This window comes from Taudactylus pleione, unplaced genomic scaffold, assembly GCF_031769625.1.
Source record: "Taudactylus pleione unplaced genomic scaffold, aTauple2 ptg000179l, whole genome shotgun sequence".
Lineage (NCBI taxonomy): Eukaryota > Metazoa > Chordata > Amphibia > Anura > Myobatrachidae > Taudactylus > Taudactylus pleione.
In genome coordinates, this window is record NW_028284581.1 from 13700672 (window position 1) to 13715762 (window position 15091).

The 15091-nt window shown below is 37.5% G+C and overlaps 1 protein-coding gene across 3 annotated transcripts in view; it reads left to right on the forward strand.

The window, feature by feature from the left end:
* The window catches only part of SCGN (secretagogin, EF-hand calcium binding protein), a 68262-nt gene extending 54947 nt beyond the window's left edge, over window positions 1–13315 (forward strand). For all 3 annotated transcript variants that reach the window (XM_088475964.1, XM_088475965.1, XM_088475966.1), the window contains one exon: window positions 12816–13315. In XM_088475964.1, the coding sequence (XP_088332090.1) occupies window positions 12816–12944 (129 nt within the window). In that variant the 3' untranslated portion in view covers window positions 12945–13315. The remainder of the gene's footprint in view (window positions 1–12815) is intronic.
* Window positions 13316–15091: the final 1776 nt, after the last annotated feature.

The window sequence follows — 15091 nt, forward strand, 5'->3', positions numbered from 1 at the left end:
GACAGAAATTAATCAAGCTCTGAAAAACAATATTTTCGGAGCCCTGCTCCCACACTCGGTGATCACCCTGCTCCTTCCCTATGGAAAGGAGTCCTGGGTTGTGAAGAGAGATACGTTTGGATCCCTTCATCCCTGTCCCTCTGCTCCAGTCAACTCAGCAGTACTATGTTTCTCTGCTCCGCATTGGGGAGACAGCTGAATTTCGGATGAGCTGTCTCCACGCCAGAGCAATATTAAATTGTTTTGGCTTTCTCCGTGAGTTAGGGGCCTATTCATCAACACTAGAATAACGTTTTTAAGGACATTTTCCTTAAATAATGTTATTTTGGTATTCATGAACAGACTTAGCACAGGAGATATCACAGATATCTCCTTGCTAAGTTCCCCTGCGTTAATTTCCTCACTCCCCATACATTAGTATGGGGATGTGGAAATTATGGTATTCATCAAATTCCGAAAATTATGAATTTTCGGAATTTGATGCAGTTACTATTCGCCACTGTAAGGTGGCGAATAGCAGAATTGACTTACCTGTATCCGCGTGTGCTGGTCCCCCGAGTCCCTCCGGCACCCTGCTCCGTCCTCAGGCTCCTGGTCGGACATGTGTGCTCCCCAGCAGAGCACAAGAAAGTTTAGAAAAAGAAAAAAAGAATTATTTTTTTTTCTGATCTGTCATGTGGTCTGCTGGGAAACCACATGACAGACCAGCAGGACGGAGCTGGAGGCTGCTGCGCGGACAGGTAAGTCGGGGGGGGGGAGGTGAGTGGAGGGGGGAGGGGGTGGGGAGGGTTGGTGGGGGTACACAAACTTAACGCATCTGTAGGCAGTGCTGCGCATGCTCTGGTTATACAGATGTAACAGCGCATGCGCAGCACTGTTTCCAGATGCGATAAGTTAGTGTAGGCAGGGAAAAGTATCTATTTCCCGAAAAGCTGTAATCGCAAAAATGACAGCTTTTCGGAATAGATACTTATGGAGAGGAGGAATGATGAATTCCACCTATAATTAGGTAGAACTCCATGCGAGTTCTAAACCTAATTATCTCTAGAGAATTTTTAGGTTTAATGAATAGGCCCCTTAGTATGTTAATTTCCGGTTACTGCGACCCCTATAATTATCATGATGAATAGACCCCAAGGTGTTTTGTCCTGAAAGAGAAAGAGTAATGGAGTGAAATACAAAGCTGTGATAAATAAACAGATGCAGAGCTGTGATAATAAGATGGAGAACTGTGATAAAGAAATACAGAGTTGTAATAAATAAAGAGATACAGAGCTGTGATAAAGACATGCAGATCTATAATGAAGAGATACAGAGCTGTAATAAATAAACATATGCAGTTCTGTGATAAAGAGATGCAGATCTATAATAAAGAGATACTGAGCTGTAATAAATAAACATATGCAGTTCTGTGATAAAGAGATGCAGATCTATAATAAAGAGATACTGAGCTATAATAAAGAGATGCAGAGCTGTAATAAAGAGATGCAGAGCTATAATAAATAAACATATGCAGTTCTGTGATAAAGAGATGCAGATCTATAATAAAGAGCTGCAGAGCTGTAATAAATAAACATATGCAGAGCTGTAATAAAGAGATGCAGAGCTGTAATAAATAAACATATGCAGCTCTGTTATAAAGAGATGCAGATCTATAATAAAGAGATGCAGAGCTGTAATAAGAGATGCAGAGCTGTAATAAATACTTATATGCAGTTCTGTTATAAAGAGATGCAGATATATAATAAAGAGATGCAGAGCTGTAATAAGAGATGCAGAGCTGTAATAAATACACATATGCAGTTCTGTTATAAAGAGATGCAGATATATAATAAAGAGATGCAGAGCTGTAATAAGAGATGCAGAGCTGTAATAAATACACATATGCAGTTCTGTTATAAAGAGATGCAGATATATAATAAAGAGATGCAGAGCTGTAATAAATAAACATATGCAGTTCTGTGATAAAGAGACGCAAAGCTGTAATAAAGAGATACAGAGCTGTGATAAAGAGATACAGAGCTGTGATAAAGAGATACAGAGCTGTGATAAAAAGATGCAGATCTATAATAAAGAGATACAGAGCTGTAATAAATAAACATAGGCAGATCTGTAATAAAGAGATACAGAGCTGTGATAAAGACATGCAGAGCTGTAATAAATAAACATATGCAATTCTGTGACAAAGAGATACAGAGCTGTGATAAAGACATGCAGATCTATAATAAAGAGATACTGAGCTGTAATAAAGAGATGCAGAGCTATAATAAAGAGATGCAGAGCTGTAATAAAGAGATGCAGAGCTGTAATAAATAAACACATGAAATTCTGTAATAAAGAGATGCAGAGCTGTAATAAATAAACACATGAAATTATGTGATAAAGACATGCAGATCTATAATAAAGAGATGTAGAGCTGCAATAAATAAACATGCAGATTTGTGATAAAGAGATGCAGAGCTGAGATAATAACATATGCAGAGCTGTAATAAATAAACAAATGCAGATCTGTGATAAAGACTTGCAATCTATAATAAAGAGATGCAGCTGTAATAAGAGATGCAGAGCTGTAATAAATACATATATGCAGTTCTGTTATAAAGAGATGCAGATATATAATAAAGAGATGCAGAGCTGTAATAAGAGATGCAGAGCTGTAATAAATACACATATGCAGTTCTGTTATAAAGAGATGCAGATATATAATAAAGAGATGCAGAGCTGTAATAAGAGATGCAGAGCTGTAATAAATACACATATGCAGTTCTGTTATAAAGAGATGCAGATATATAATAAAGAGATGCAGAGCTGTAATAAATAAACATATGCAGTTCTGTGATAAAGAGACGCAGAGCTGTAATAAAGAGATACAGAGCTGTGATAAAGAGATACAGAGCTGTGATAAAGAGATACAGAGCTGTGATATAGAGATACAGAACTGTGATAAAAAGATGCAGATCTATAATAAAGAGATACAGAGCTGTAATAAATAAACATATGCAGATCTGTAATAAATAGATACAGAGCTGTGATAAAGACATGCAGAGCTGTAATAAATAAACATATGCAATTCTGTGACAAAGAGATACAGAGCTGTGATAAAGACATGCAGATCTATAATAAAGAGATACTGAGCTGTAATAAAGAGATGCAGAGCTATAATAAAGAGATGCAGAGCTGTAATAAAGAGATGCAGAGCTGTAATAAAACATGAAATTCTGTAATAAAGAGATGCAGAGCTGTAATAAATAAACACATGAAATTCTATAATAAAGAGATGTAGAGCTGCAATAAATAAACATGCAGATTTGTGATAAAGAGATGCAGAGCTGAGATAATAACATATGCAGAACTGTAATAAATAAACGAATGCAGATCTGTGATAAAGACATGCAGATCTATAATAAAGAGATGCAGAGCTGTAATAAATAAACATGCAGTTCTATGATAAAGACATGCAGAACTGTAATAAATAAACATATGCAGATCTGTGATAAAGAGATACAGAGCTGTGATAAAGACATGCAGATCTATAATAAAGAGATACAGAGCTGTAATAAATAAACATGCAGATTTGTGATAAAGAGATGCAGAGCTGAGATAAAAAAAATATGCAGAGCTATAATAAATAAACATATGCAGATCTGTGATAAAGAGATACAGAGCTGTGATAAAGACATGCAAATCTATAATAAAGAGATGCAAAGCTGTAATAAATAAACATGCGGATTTGTGATAAAGAGATGCAGAGCTGTGCTAAAAAAATATGCAGAGCTGTAATAAATAAACATATGCAGATCTGTGATAAATAGATGCAGAACTGTAATATATAAATATATACAGATCTGTGATAAATAGATGCAGAACTGTGATAAAAACATGAGGAGCTGTAATAAATAAACATGCAGATTTGTGATAAAGAGATGCAGAGCTGTGATTAAAAAAAAACATGCAGAGCTGCAATAAATAAACATATGCAGATCTGTGATAAAGAGATGCAGAGCTGTAATATATAAATATATACAGATCTGTGATAAAGAGATGCAGAGCTGTGATAAAAAAACATGAGGAGCTATAATAATTAAACCTATGCAGATTTGTGATAAAGAGATGCAGAGCTGTGATAAAAAAAGATGCAGAGCTGTAATAAATAAACATGCAGACAAGTGATAAAAAGATGCAGAGCTGTGATAAATAAACATGCAGATATGTGATAAAGATATGCAGAGCTGTGATAAATAAACATATGCAGATCTGTGATAAAGAGATACAGAGCTGTGATAAAGACATGCAGAGCTATAATAAAGAGATGCAGAGCTGTAATAAATAAACATGCAGATTTGTGATAAAGAGATGCAGAGCTGTGCTAAAAAAATATGCAGAGCTGTAATAAATAAACGTATGCAGATCTGTGATAAAGAGATGCAGAACTGTAATATATATAATTATATACAGATCTGTGATAAAGAGATGCAGAACTGTGATAAAAACATGAGGAGCTGTAATAAATAAACATGCAGATTTGTGATAAAGAGATGCAGAGCTGTAATAAATAAACATGCAGATTTGTGATAAAGAGATGCAGAGCTGTGCTAAAAAAACATGCAGAGCTACAATAAATAAACGTATGCAGATCTGTGATAAAGAGATGCAGAACTGTAATATATCAATATATACAGATCTGTGATAAAGAGATGCAGAACTGTGATAAAAACATGAGGAGCTGTAATAAATAAATATGCAGATTTGTGATAAAGAGATGTAGAGCTGTGATAAAAAAACAAACATGCCGAGCTGCAATAAATAAACGTATGCAGATCTGTGATAAAGAGATGCAGAGCTGTAATATATAAATATATACAGATCTGTGATAAAGAGATGCAGAACTGTGATAAAAAAAAATATGCAGAGCTATAATAAATAAACATATGCAGATCTGTGATAAAAAGACACAGAGCTGTAATATATAAATATATACAGATCTGTGATAAAGAGATGCAGAACTGTGATAAAAAAAAACATGAGGAGGTATAATAAATAAACCTATGCAGATTTGTGATAAAGAGATGCAGAGCTGTGATAAAAAAAGATGCAGAGCTGTAATAAATAAACATGCAGATTTGTGATAAAGAGATGCAGAGCTGTGCTAAAAAAACATGCAGAGCTACAATAAATAAACGTATGCAGATCTGTGATAAAGAGATGCAGAACTGTAATATATCAATATATACAGATCTGTGATAAAGAGATGCAGAACTGTGATAAAAACATGAGGAGCTGTAATAAATAAATATGCAGATTTGTGATAAAGAGATGCAGAGCTGTGATAAAAAAACAAACATGCCGAGCTGCAATAAATAAACGTATGCAGATCTGTGATAAAGAGATGCAGAACTGTGATAAAAAAAAATATGCAGAGCTATAATAAATAAACATATGCAGATCTGTGATAAAAAGACACAGAGCTGTAATATATAAATATATACAGATCTGTGATAAAAAGACACAGAGCTGTAATATATAAATATATACAGATCTGTGATAAAGAGATGCAGAACTGTGATAAAAAAAACATGAGGAGGTATAATAAATAAACCTATGCAGATTTGTGATAAAGAGATGCAGAGCTGTGATAAAAAAAGATGCAGAGCTGTAATAAATAAACATGCAGATATGTAATAAAAAGATGCAGAGCTGTGATAAATAAACATGCAGATATGTGATAAATAGATGCAGAGCTGTAATAAAGAGATACAGAGCTGTAATAAAGAGATGTAGAGCTGTAATAAACAAACATGCAGATTTGTGATAAAGAGATGCAGATCTGTGATAAACGGATACATAGCTAAAATAAATAAACATATGCAGATCTGTAATAAAGAGATGCAGAGCTGTGATAAAAGATGCAGAGCTGTAATAAATAAACATATGCAGATCTGTGATTTTGAGGTGCAGAGCTGTGATAAAGAGATGCAGAGCTATAATAAAGAGCAGGAGAACTGTGATAAAGTGATGCAGCGCTGTAATAATGAAAGAGATGCAGAGCTGTGACACAAATAGAGATGCAAATCTGTGATAAAGAGCTGTAGAGCTATGATAAATAAACACATTTTGGAATAGTGATGGCCTGGAGCCAAACATATTGTTTGTGTCCTGCACAACCATCACGTAACATCACCTCTGTTCACACAAGAAAAAGTGTTGTTATAAAGCATACATGAGCAGGGTCCCTAATTGCCCACACCTACAAAATAGCCAGGGTAGAGCAATGCATCAGCAAGGAGGTGAGCTGTTTACTTATGCTCGTCATACCAGCCATGGGCATAGCTATAGTTGGTGCAAGGGGTGCTGTTGCTATGGGAAACTTATGGGGCCCTGGACCCAAATCATATAGTTGTCTACCAAGTACCCAAAATTGCTCGCTAAGCATTTGGCCCATTTCTCAGCCTGAAAAGGGAAACTCATCAGCAATTATATAGGTGGCTGTCTCTATCTCTCCCTCTCAGTAAAGCTCCACACTGATAGCTAATAAGTGAGCTTGACACAATAGGATTCTCCTGTTTATAGCCTTTGTAAAGAGAGCTGGGAATGTAGTGAGTAATGTGGCATGCTATGAACTGGGAGTAGTACAATGTGGCATAATATGAACTGGGGGCACTGCAATGTGCCAAAATATATACTGTGGCCACTGTGTGGCATAATGTGAACTGGGCAGCACTACTATTGTGAAAAGGCAGCACTACAAAGTGACATAATATGAATTGGTTGACCTGTGGGTGTAATGTGAACTTGGACATTACTATGGGGCATAACTTGAACTAGGACACTACCATGAGGTATACAATTTACTAGGGCAATACTATGGAGCATAACATGAACTAGGACACTACCATGAGGTATACAATTTACTAGGGCAATGCTATAGAGCATAAAATTTACTAGGGCACTACTATGAGGCATACAATTTACTAGGGCAATGCTATAGAGCATAAAATTTACTAGGGTACTACTATGAGGCATAAATTTGACTAGGACACTACTATGAGGTATACTATTTACTAGGGCACTTCTGTGGGACATAACATTAACTAGAGTACTAATATGGTGCATAACATTAACTAGGGTACTAGAATGGTGCATTTATTGAACTGGGGCACTACTATGGTACGTAAAATTAACTAGAGCACTACTATGAGGCATAAAATTTAAACCTGATGTAGAGAGAGGTGTCTCTTTTAAAACATGATGGGAGTCCCTTCAAAATGTTGCATTGGGGCCCTCAAAGTTTTGGATACCAGCTTCACAGTGACAGGGGGTTACAGTAGTATGCCAAAACACACATATGGAGCAGAGATTACTGCAACATATACAGTAGTGTACCATGTTTTAAAATAAAATTTATAATTAGTGTTAATTTAATTATGATTAACTCAGTATTTTCAAGATATCTGCAAAAAAAATTCAGTGTTTTTGCACATTTGATTGAAGTAAGTGCTGCTTCATGGTTCATACATTTCTACAATATATCTTTACTTGCCTTGAAAGAAACACACATTAGCATAAATTAAATATTCCATATCCACCATTACAGTCCAACTTAAGGCTATCCATGCTTGAGCCCAGATGGTTAAATCAAATTGACTAAGTAAGTCACCTGTACTCAAGCATGGATATCCTCAAAACTTGGACTGTAATGACGGAGTTTGGGAACCTCTGCCAATGCACATCATCTGGTGACTATAACAGACCTTATTTTCGAAGGGTGAAATTAATTGTGATAACTTACTAAACTGGGTACATCTCATTATGTATTGGATATTGAATATATGTCATCATGTTAGTGTAGTTAAAATATTGACTTTCATTAGTCTTAAAATTGATATTGTAGTACAATAATCTTCTAAGGTTGTCTCATTTCCGACATCCATATGTAGTTTGAACTGGGGTTCACGCCCCATCAACTCCCACTGCCACGGAGACAAAACCGACCTAGCCTAGGTGGAGAATCTAGGACAGATGCTAGTATGGGGTAATTATGAGAGGAAGGGAATTAGCAGAGTGGTGTCAGGCAGAATGGGCCCAGGGCAGAGCCATAGGTAATCGGAGGTCCCTTTACTAGTATGTGCATGTGTATATATATATATATATATATCTATATATATATAGTACTGTGCAAAAGTTTTAGGCAGGTGTGGAAAAAATACTGCAAAGTAATAATGCTTTAAAAAATAGAAGTGTTAACAGTTTATCAATTAACGAAATGCAAAGTGAATAAACAGAAGATAAATCTAATGAAATCAATATTTGGTGTGACCACCTTTTGCCTTCAAAACAGCATCAATTCTTCTAGGTACACTTGCATAAAGTTTTTGAAGGTACTCGGTAGGGAGGTTTTTCTAAACATCTTGGAGAATTAAGCACAGATCTTCTGTGGAAGTAGGCTTGCCCAAATCCCTCTGTCTCTTCATGTAATCCCAGACAGACTTGATGATGTTTGACTCAGGGCTCTGTTTGGGCCATATCATCACTTCGGACTCCTAGTTCTTCTTTACCCTGAAGATAGTTCTTAATGATATTGGCTGTATGTTTGGGGTTATTGTCCTGCTGCAGAATACATTTGGAGCCAATCAGATGCCTCCCTGATTGTATTGCATTATGGATAAGTACCTGCCCGTATTTCTCAGCATTGAGGACACCATTAATCCTGACTAAATCCCAAACTCCATTTACTGAAATGCAGGTCCAAACTTGCAAGGATCCTTCACCATGCTTCAATGTTGCCTGCAGACACTCATTATTGTACCGCTCTCCAGCCCTTTGGCGAGCAAACTGCCTTCTGTTTCAGCCGAATATTTCAAATTTTGACTCATCAGTCCAGAGCACCTGCAGCTATTTGTCTGCACCCCAGTTCCTATATTTTTGTTCACAGTTGAGTCGCTTGCCCTTGTTTCCACATCAAAGGTATAGCTTTTGGCTGCAATTCTTCCATGAAGACTACCTCTGCCCAGGCAGTAGACAGGTGTACCTGGGTCCCATTGGTTTCTGCCAGTTCTGAGCTGATGGCACTGCAGGACATCTTCCGATTGCGAAGGGAAGTAAGCATGATGTGTCTTTCAACTGATGCACTAAGTTTCCTTGGCCGACCACTGTGTTTACGGTCCTCAATGTTGCCTGTTTCTTTGTGTTTCTTCAAAAGGCTTGAACAGAACTTCTTGAACCCCAGTTTGCTTTGAAATCTTTGCTTGGGAGAGACCATGCTGATGCAGTATAACTACCTTGTGTCTTGCCATGGCATATGACCTGTGACATGAAACTGTCTTCCACAACCCCACCTTTGTAGCAGAGTTAGGCTGTTCCTCACCCAGTTTTAAGCCTCCTACACAGCTGTTTCCGTTTCAATTAATGACTGTGGGCCCGATTCACTACGGATCGCAAATTCTGCTTATACGCACGCACCGCTGTTGCTAATATCAGTGGTGCTATTTAAATGTTTGCATTCACATTGAGATTGCATCCTGACATAAGGACACCCACTTCCCCTTACTCACATCCGTATACTAGGGGAACATAGCGAAACAATCGGTAACTTTGAGTAACAACTGACCCATATGCACACTTGCACAAGCCCTGACCTTTCTCAGAAATTGCTAACTACCATGCACGCTATCAGTGCTTATGGCCATGCAGTAGATAATATAAGCATGCCCCGCAACGGCGTTGCAAAGCACTGACATGCCTGTGTTTGCTCGTCAACACCCCGTCACCACCCACAAACTGCACTACCTGTCAATCACTCTGCTCTGGGTCTGCGTTGCCTCTGCAAATGCAGTTTCCATCACAATAGCTAGTTCGTGCATGTGTACTGCGATGCATATGCATGCGCAGAACGCAACAATTGATAGCGTGCGTATTAGCAACTGCGTTCCTTGCTGAATCAGGCCCTGTGTTTCAACCTACAGTACATATGTAAATGATGATCATTATCAGCTGTTTGGTATGATTGGTTAATCATACACCTGACTAATCCTACAAAACCCCTGACTTTGTAAGTGTACCTAGAAGAATTGATGCTGTTTTGAAGTCAAAGGGTGGTCACACCAAATATTGATTTGATTTAGATTTTTCCTTTGCACAGTAATCTGTGTGCATATATATATATATATATATATACATATATATTATATATATTTATAATGTATGCATATTCATACGCACATTTATATAATTTGCATATATCTGTTATACTTGTGTTTCTCCAGCCTCATACCTCCATCTATGTCTCTCCAGCCTCATGCCACTACTAATAGGGCGCCTAGTGTACATCTGCAATGTATTGCCCTAATTTATCATTGCTGGGTCAGGGAACCGAAGAAATTCAACACGTTGGAAATCCTCGATTCCTTGATCCCGACCAAAAAATTATCAGGATTGGTGAGCCAGGGATTTTTAACATGCTGTTTTTCTCCGATCTGCCATTATTCATGGCCGCTGATCAACAGATTTGTTTATGGATCAGATTGGCAGAATGGGAAATTAGGCCCATAGATGTATGGCCCACATTAGTCTGTCCACAGCCTTTTTCCACCCTGTTTTCTACAGCCTCATGTTCTCTCCTATGTCTCTACAGCTTTATACCCCCTCTGTCTATTTAATCTCTGTCCCCCACCATACCTTTCGGTAACCTGTCACCTCCTTTGTCTCTATCATCTCTGTTGCCCTCCTCTCCATCTCTCTCTCTATGATCTGCTGGTAGGAGGGGTGGCTGGGGAACGGATGGTGTATTACTATAGGGGGAGAAGTGGGGTGTGCAGGGGGTTATGCTAAGAGTAGGAAGCACTGACAGATGCCTACTCACATCTCTATCCCCTCTTTCCCGCGCTCACCTGTCTGTTTCTATCATATCTGTCCTTTCTCCCCTCCCCCGTCTGTATCTCTGTCCCCAAACCCATTCTATTTCTTTCTTCTGTATCCATTCCCTCTCTCTCATCCCTGTCCTCATCCCCCCATTCCTCTTATCTGTCCCTCTATTCGCCCATCTCTCTAAAGTCTATCTCCCTCCCATTGGGTAATGTGGGTGCCACAAGTGGGAGTAGAGTGGAGTTCCTCAAGTTAAGGGGTGCTGCCGATGCCACGAGCATGGGGGGCTAACATGGGAGCTGCGAGTGAGGTGCTAACTTCAGGTGCTGATAGGAAATGCTAGCTGTGTCTGTGAGGAGGGGGGGCACACTATCAGCTTAACAGCCAATGAGGGCTCTGAGGGGGCAGGGACTCCACTCATCTTTACTGTGCTACTGTGAAGACAAAATTTAGACTGCTTATTAGTACAGATGTGCGCAGACCACCGTGTTTTGGTTCTAATATATCATCGTGTTTTGGTTTTGGCAAAATCACCCTCAAGTGTTTAGGTTCAGATTCGGTTTTGGTTTGGTTTAGAATCCCTTAAAAATCAATGAAATCGATTAAAGATTTATAAAAATCAATAAAAAATTTATAAAACCGCTATTTTAGACCTATTTACATGCAATCCAAAACCTGAGTTCAATTTTAAATCTGAGTTCCAAACAGACCGCAGAACCGAATTGGGACTTGGTTCGACTCTGAACTCCTACGTTCGGATATGTTCATATTTAAGAAAACCGAACCGCACATCTCTACTTATTTTATTATAGATATACTGTATACAGTATTCTAAATAATACTATTCATCAATCTTACCATCAAGATGCCAGCATGTACAATAAAATACCCTTGGATATGTAAATAGCAAAGATTCCTCAGTTGAATAATATCAATACAGTAACTAAGAGTCTAATTCAGAGATGGTTGCAAAGCAAAAAAAAATTACCCCCGCCACACAGAGAAATGCTATTCAATTCCAGTAATGTGCAGAGCCAATGGGGTTTTTTCTGCACCTTAACTCCCTGAGGATACCTTTTCTCGCTGACTTTTCCTCGTATCTCCTGAAGCTGTGAGGAAAAGTCCACCTCTGGGAATTGACATGCGGGGTAACCCACTAACTGAATTGCCGCAGCTAATTTTATTCCCCTCTGAAGTTGATATATTTTTTTGTGGTGAGTGCCCTTTTCATCCTTTAAATATCAAAAATTATGGCCGATATGTATTAAGAATCGCATCCGCGATACTGTACATACCTCCGATTATCAGATACATACCAGTGGTAATGTCACCGATATGTACCTAGAAAATAATAAAGGATAGCTCTACTGGTAGGAGCTGTCCTTTGCAATAGAGGGACACCAGAAGTCTCTCTGGTGTCCTTTTGTGTGTGCGCAGAAGGACGTGCGTGCCGTGGGGTGAGCTGAGAGGGATCCCTCTCAAGGGGGTGTCCCAATAAGAATTTAAAAATGGTATTGCCCACCGGGACGAAGCGCATTCTGGTGCTTAGTACAATTGAGAAATGCTGTAAAAAAAACCCGGCAACTGCGTGTAACCTACACCCTAATCTTACAAGATCCTCCCAACAGTAAGGGGTATATTTACAAAAGTGAGAGATTTTTGAAGTGGAGATGTTGCCCATAGCAACCAATCAGCTATTATCTAGCTATTATCTTCTAGAAGGTGCTAAGTAAATGTTACGTAGAATCTGATTGGTTGCTATGAGAAACATCTCCATTTCTAAAAACTCTCACTTTAGTAATTGTTAGATCTCTGATGTCACCAAGCGGCATATTTGCTGCCACACCACATTTATGCTGGTTCATAAATGACCTTTATAGTGTTGTTTTATTTTTGCTATACATGCTGTGCACTTGATCATTTTTATGCTAATATCATTTTGTATATTTTGTTGACAGCCAAGTATCAGTGGTGTGGACCTTGACAAATTCCGTCAAATTCTACTAAATCATTGTGATGTCAACAGGGATGGAAAAATCCAGAAATCTGAGCTGGCATTATGTCTTGGTCTGAAAGTAAACCTATGAAGTCACGCAGAATCTGCCTTCTTGTGCCTCTTGTCAGAACCTGCTGGTTTATTGGTAACCATGTTCTGCTACAAATTCTTGTCATACTGGTGATCGTGGAACGTAGGAGCATTTACAAGTAATGCATGAGCAGCGCAGACACAATTTGAGTGCATGGCAGGCTTTTGGTGAATCAAAATATGTTTCTAATTCAATTTAGTTTACTTCTTTAATTACGAATTGAGTGTTCCATTAATGTACCATTTTTATTAATGACAATCTAGTAAAATACAGAAATTTATTAATTATTCATTCTTTAACATCAGTGTAATCTTTGTAACACTTGTTTGAAATATGTAAGTTGTATCTAGCACTATTGTGGTACAATAAAGTCTGATGTTTTTCCAACATACAAGTGTCTGTTTTATGAGGATTTACTTAAAGAGGATCTTTCACATAAAATAAGGTCTGTCAATAAATTACATGCTACTGAGCAGTTCCTTAGTGTGACATGTATTAAACATTACTAATGTAAATCCTTTTAGCAACTCTGTAAGTGGCACTTTCTAGCAGGATTATGGCTACTCGTGAATCATATGTCATTATAGTACCATAAATCTGTTTTGTGCAAATTGTGTTATCAGCTACTCCACCATCTCCTGATGGAAAACACTGCTACAGGTCTGTATCACATGTTTGTTTCTGCCCTTTCACCCTCCCTCTTTCCTGATTGCTGCTGCATTCACACTTATGGGGAGATTTATCAAAGCTTGGGGAGAAATAAAGAACCAACCAATTAGCTCCTAACTGGACATTAAACATTTTTTAAACAGATGGATAGAGTATAACAATCCCGCACCAGGTTGTTAAATAAACAAATAATCACACAATGAAGATATTACACAACGTATTTTCCTATAGGTCAAGTATTCATTCTATAGGAATATTAGTGGTGCTACAAGAATTCAAGTAGAGAAAGGAATCAGTTTTATAAGGTGCACTCAAGTCCTCACTATTAATACTAAGGCTGGGTACACACGTAAAGATTTCCTGTTCAACCATCCAACTAGTTGATTGGTTGGAATGAAAATCTGGTAACGTATGGGAGTAAATGATGATCAGCAAATTGCTCCTAAATGCCAGAAAACAGATGAAAATGGTCGTCAGACAAGTTTGTTAAATGTTTGATCTAAACAATTTGTTCAAACAACAGTTTATGTCAATTTTCAGGCGTTTGGGAGCAAATTGCTGATTGTCATTTGCTTTCTTACCTTACCAGCTTTTCATTCCAACCAATCAACTAATTGGATGGTTGGACAGAAAATCTTTACGTGTGTATGCAGCTTAAGTCTAAAAACACATTCTTTATTAAATAAAATAAAAAACAGATATTCTTAGCCATATATATATATATATATATATATATATATACTAGAGTACTGATTTTAAACTCTATTAGTCTATATTAAAAAAAATAGGGTCTGTATGTCCTTATAATAAGGTCACATAAAGCGAAATATGCAATTATAACATAACAGAATAGTGGTGATAAGAAAAAAAATTATTTGAATAAATGATTATTAAAAACAAGGCTGTACACTGTCTTTATTCATAGATGTATAGTGGAATTCTTAAATTGTCGGTATCTCATTCATAGAAAAAATCTACATATGTATAATGCATAAACTAAATGAAGTCTGCTAACACACGTATCTGCCTGCCTCTATTATAGATTGCTGTGTATCAAAAGATCATTCTATCATTTCAACAGCCCAACATATTGACTTGTGTCTAACTAGCAATTAATCATGAGGATGATAAATCGCTGATCAAGTATAATACTTGGCAGATGTATAAAGGGTGCAGATCAAATCACCAATAATTGTCACCAAGGTGGTGACAAAGGTACTGTTTACTCAATAACTTTTTTAAGTGTACTGTATTATAAGGGCACAGTCGAACCCTTATATTAAGAGATAGAGAATTCTGGAAGATGGGGCATGGTGCTTAAGGGGCTACACCTCAAAAGCTATAGGAAGTACTGAGCTGAAATTTGGCATGAACAGGTAGAACTGTTGCTCGGTGCAGCTGCCAAATTTCAGGGCAAAAAATAAAAAAAAAATGTGGATTTGGGAACAATCTAACTTTCCAACTATTTTGGACACTAT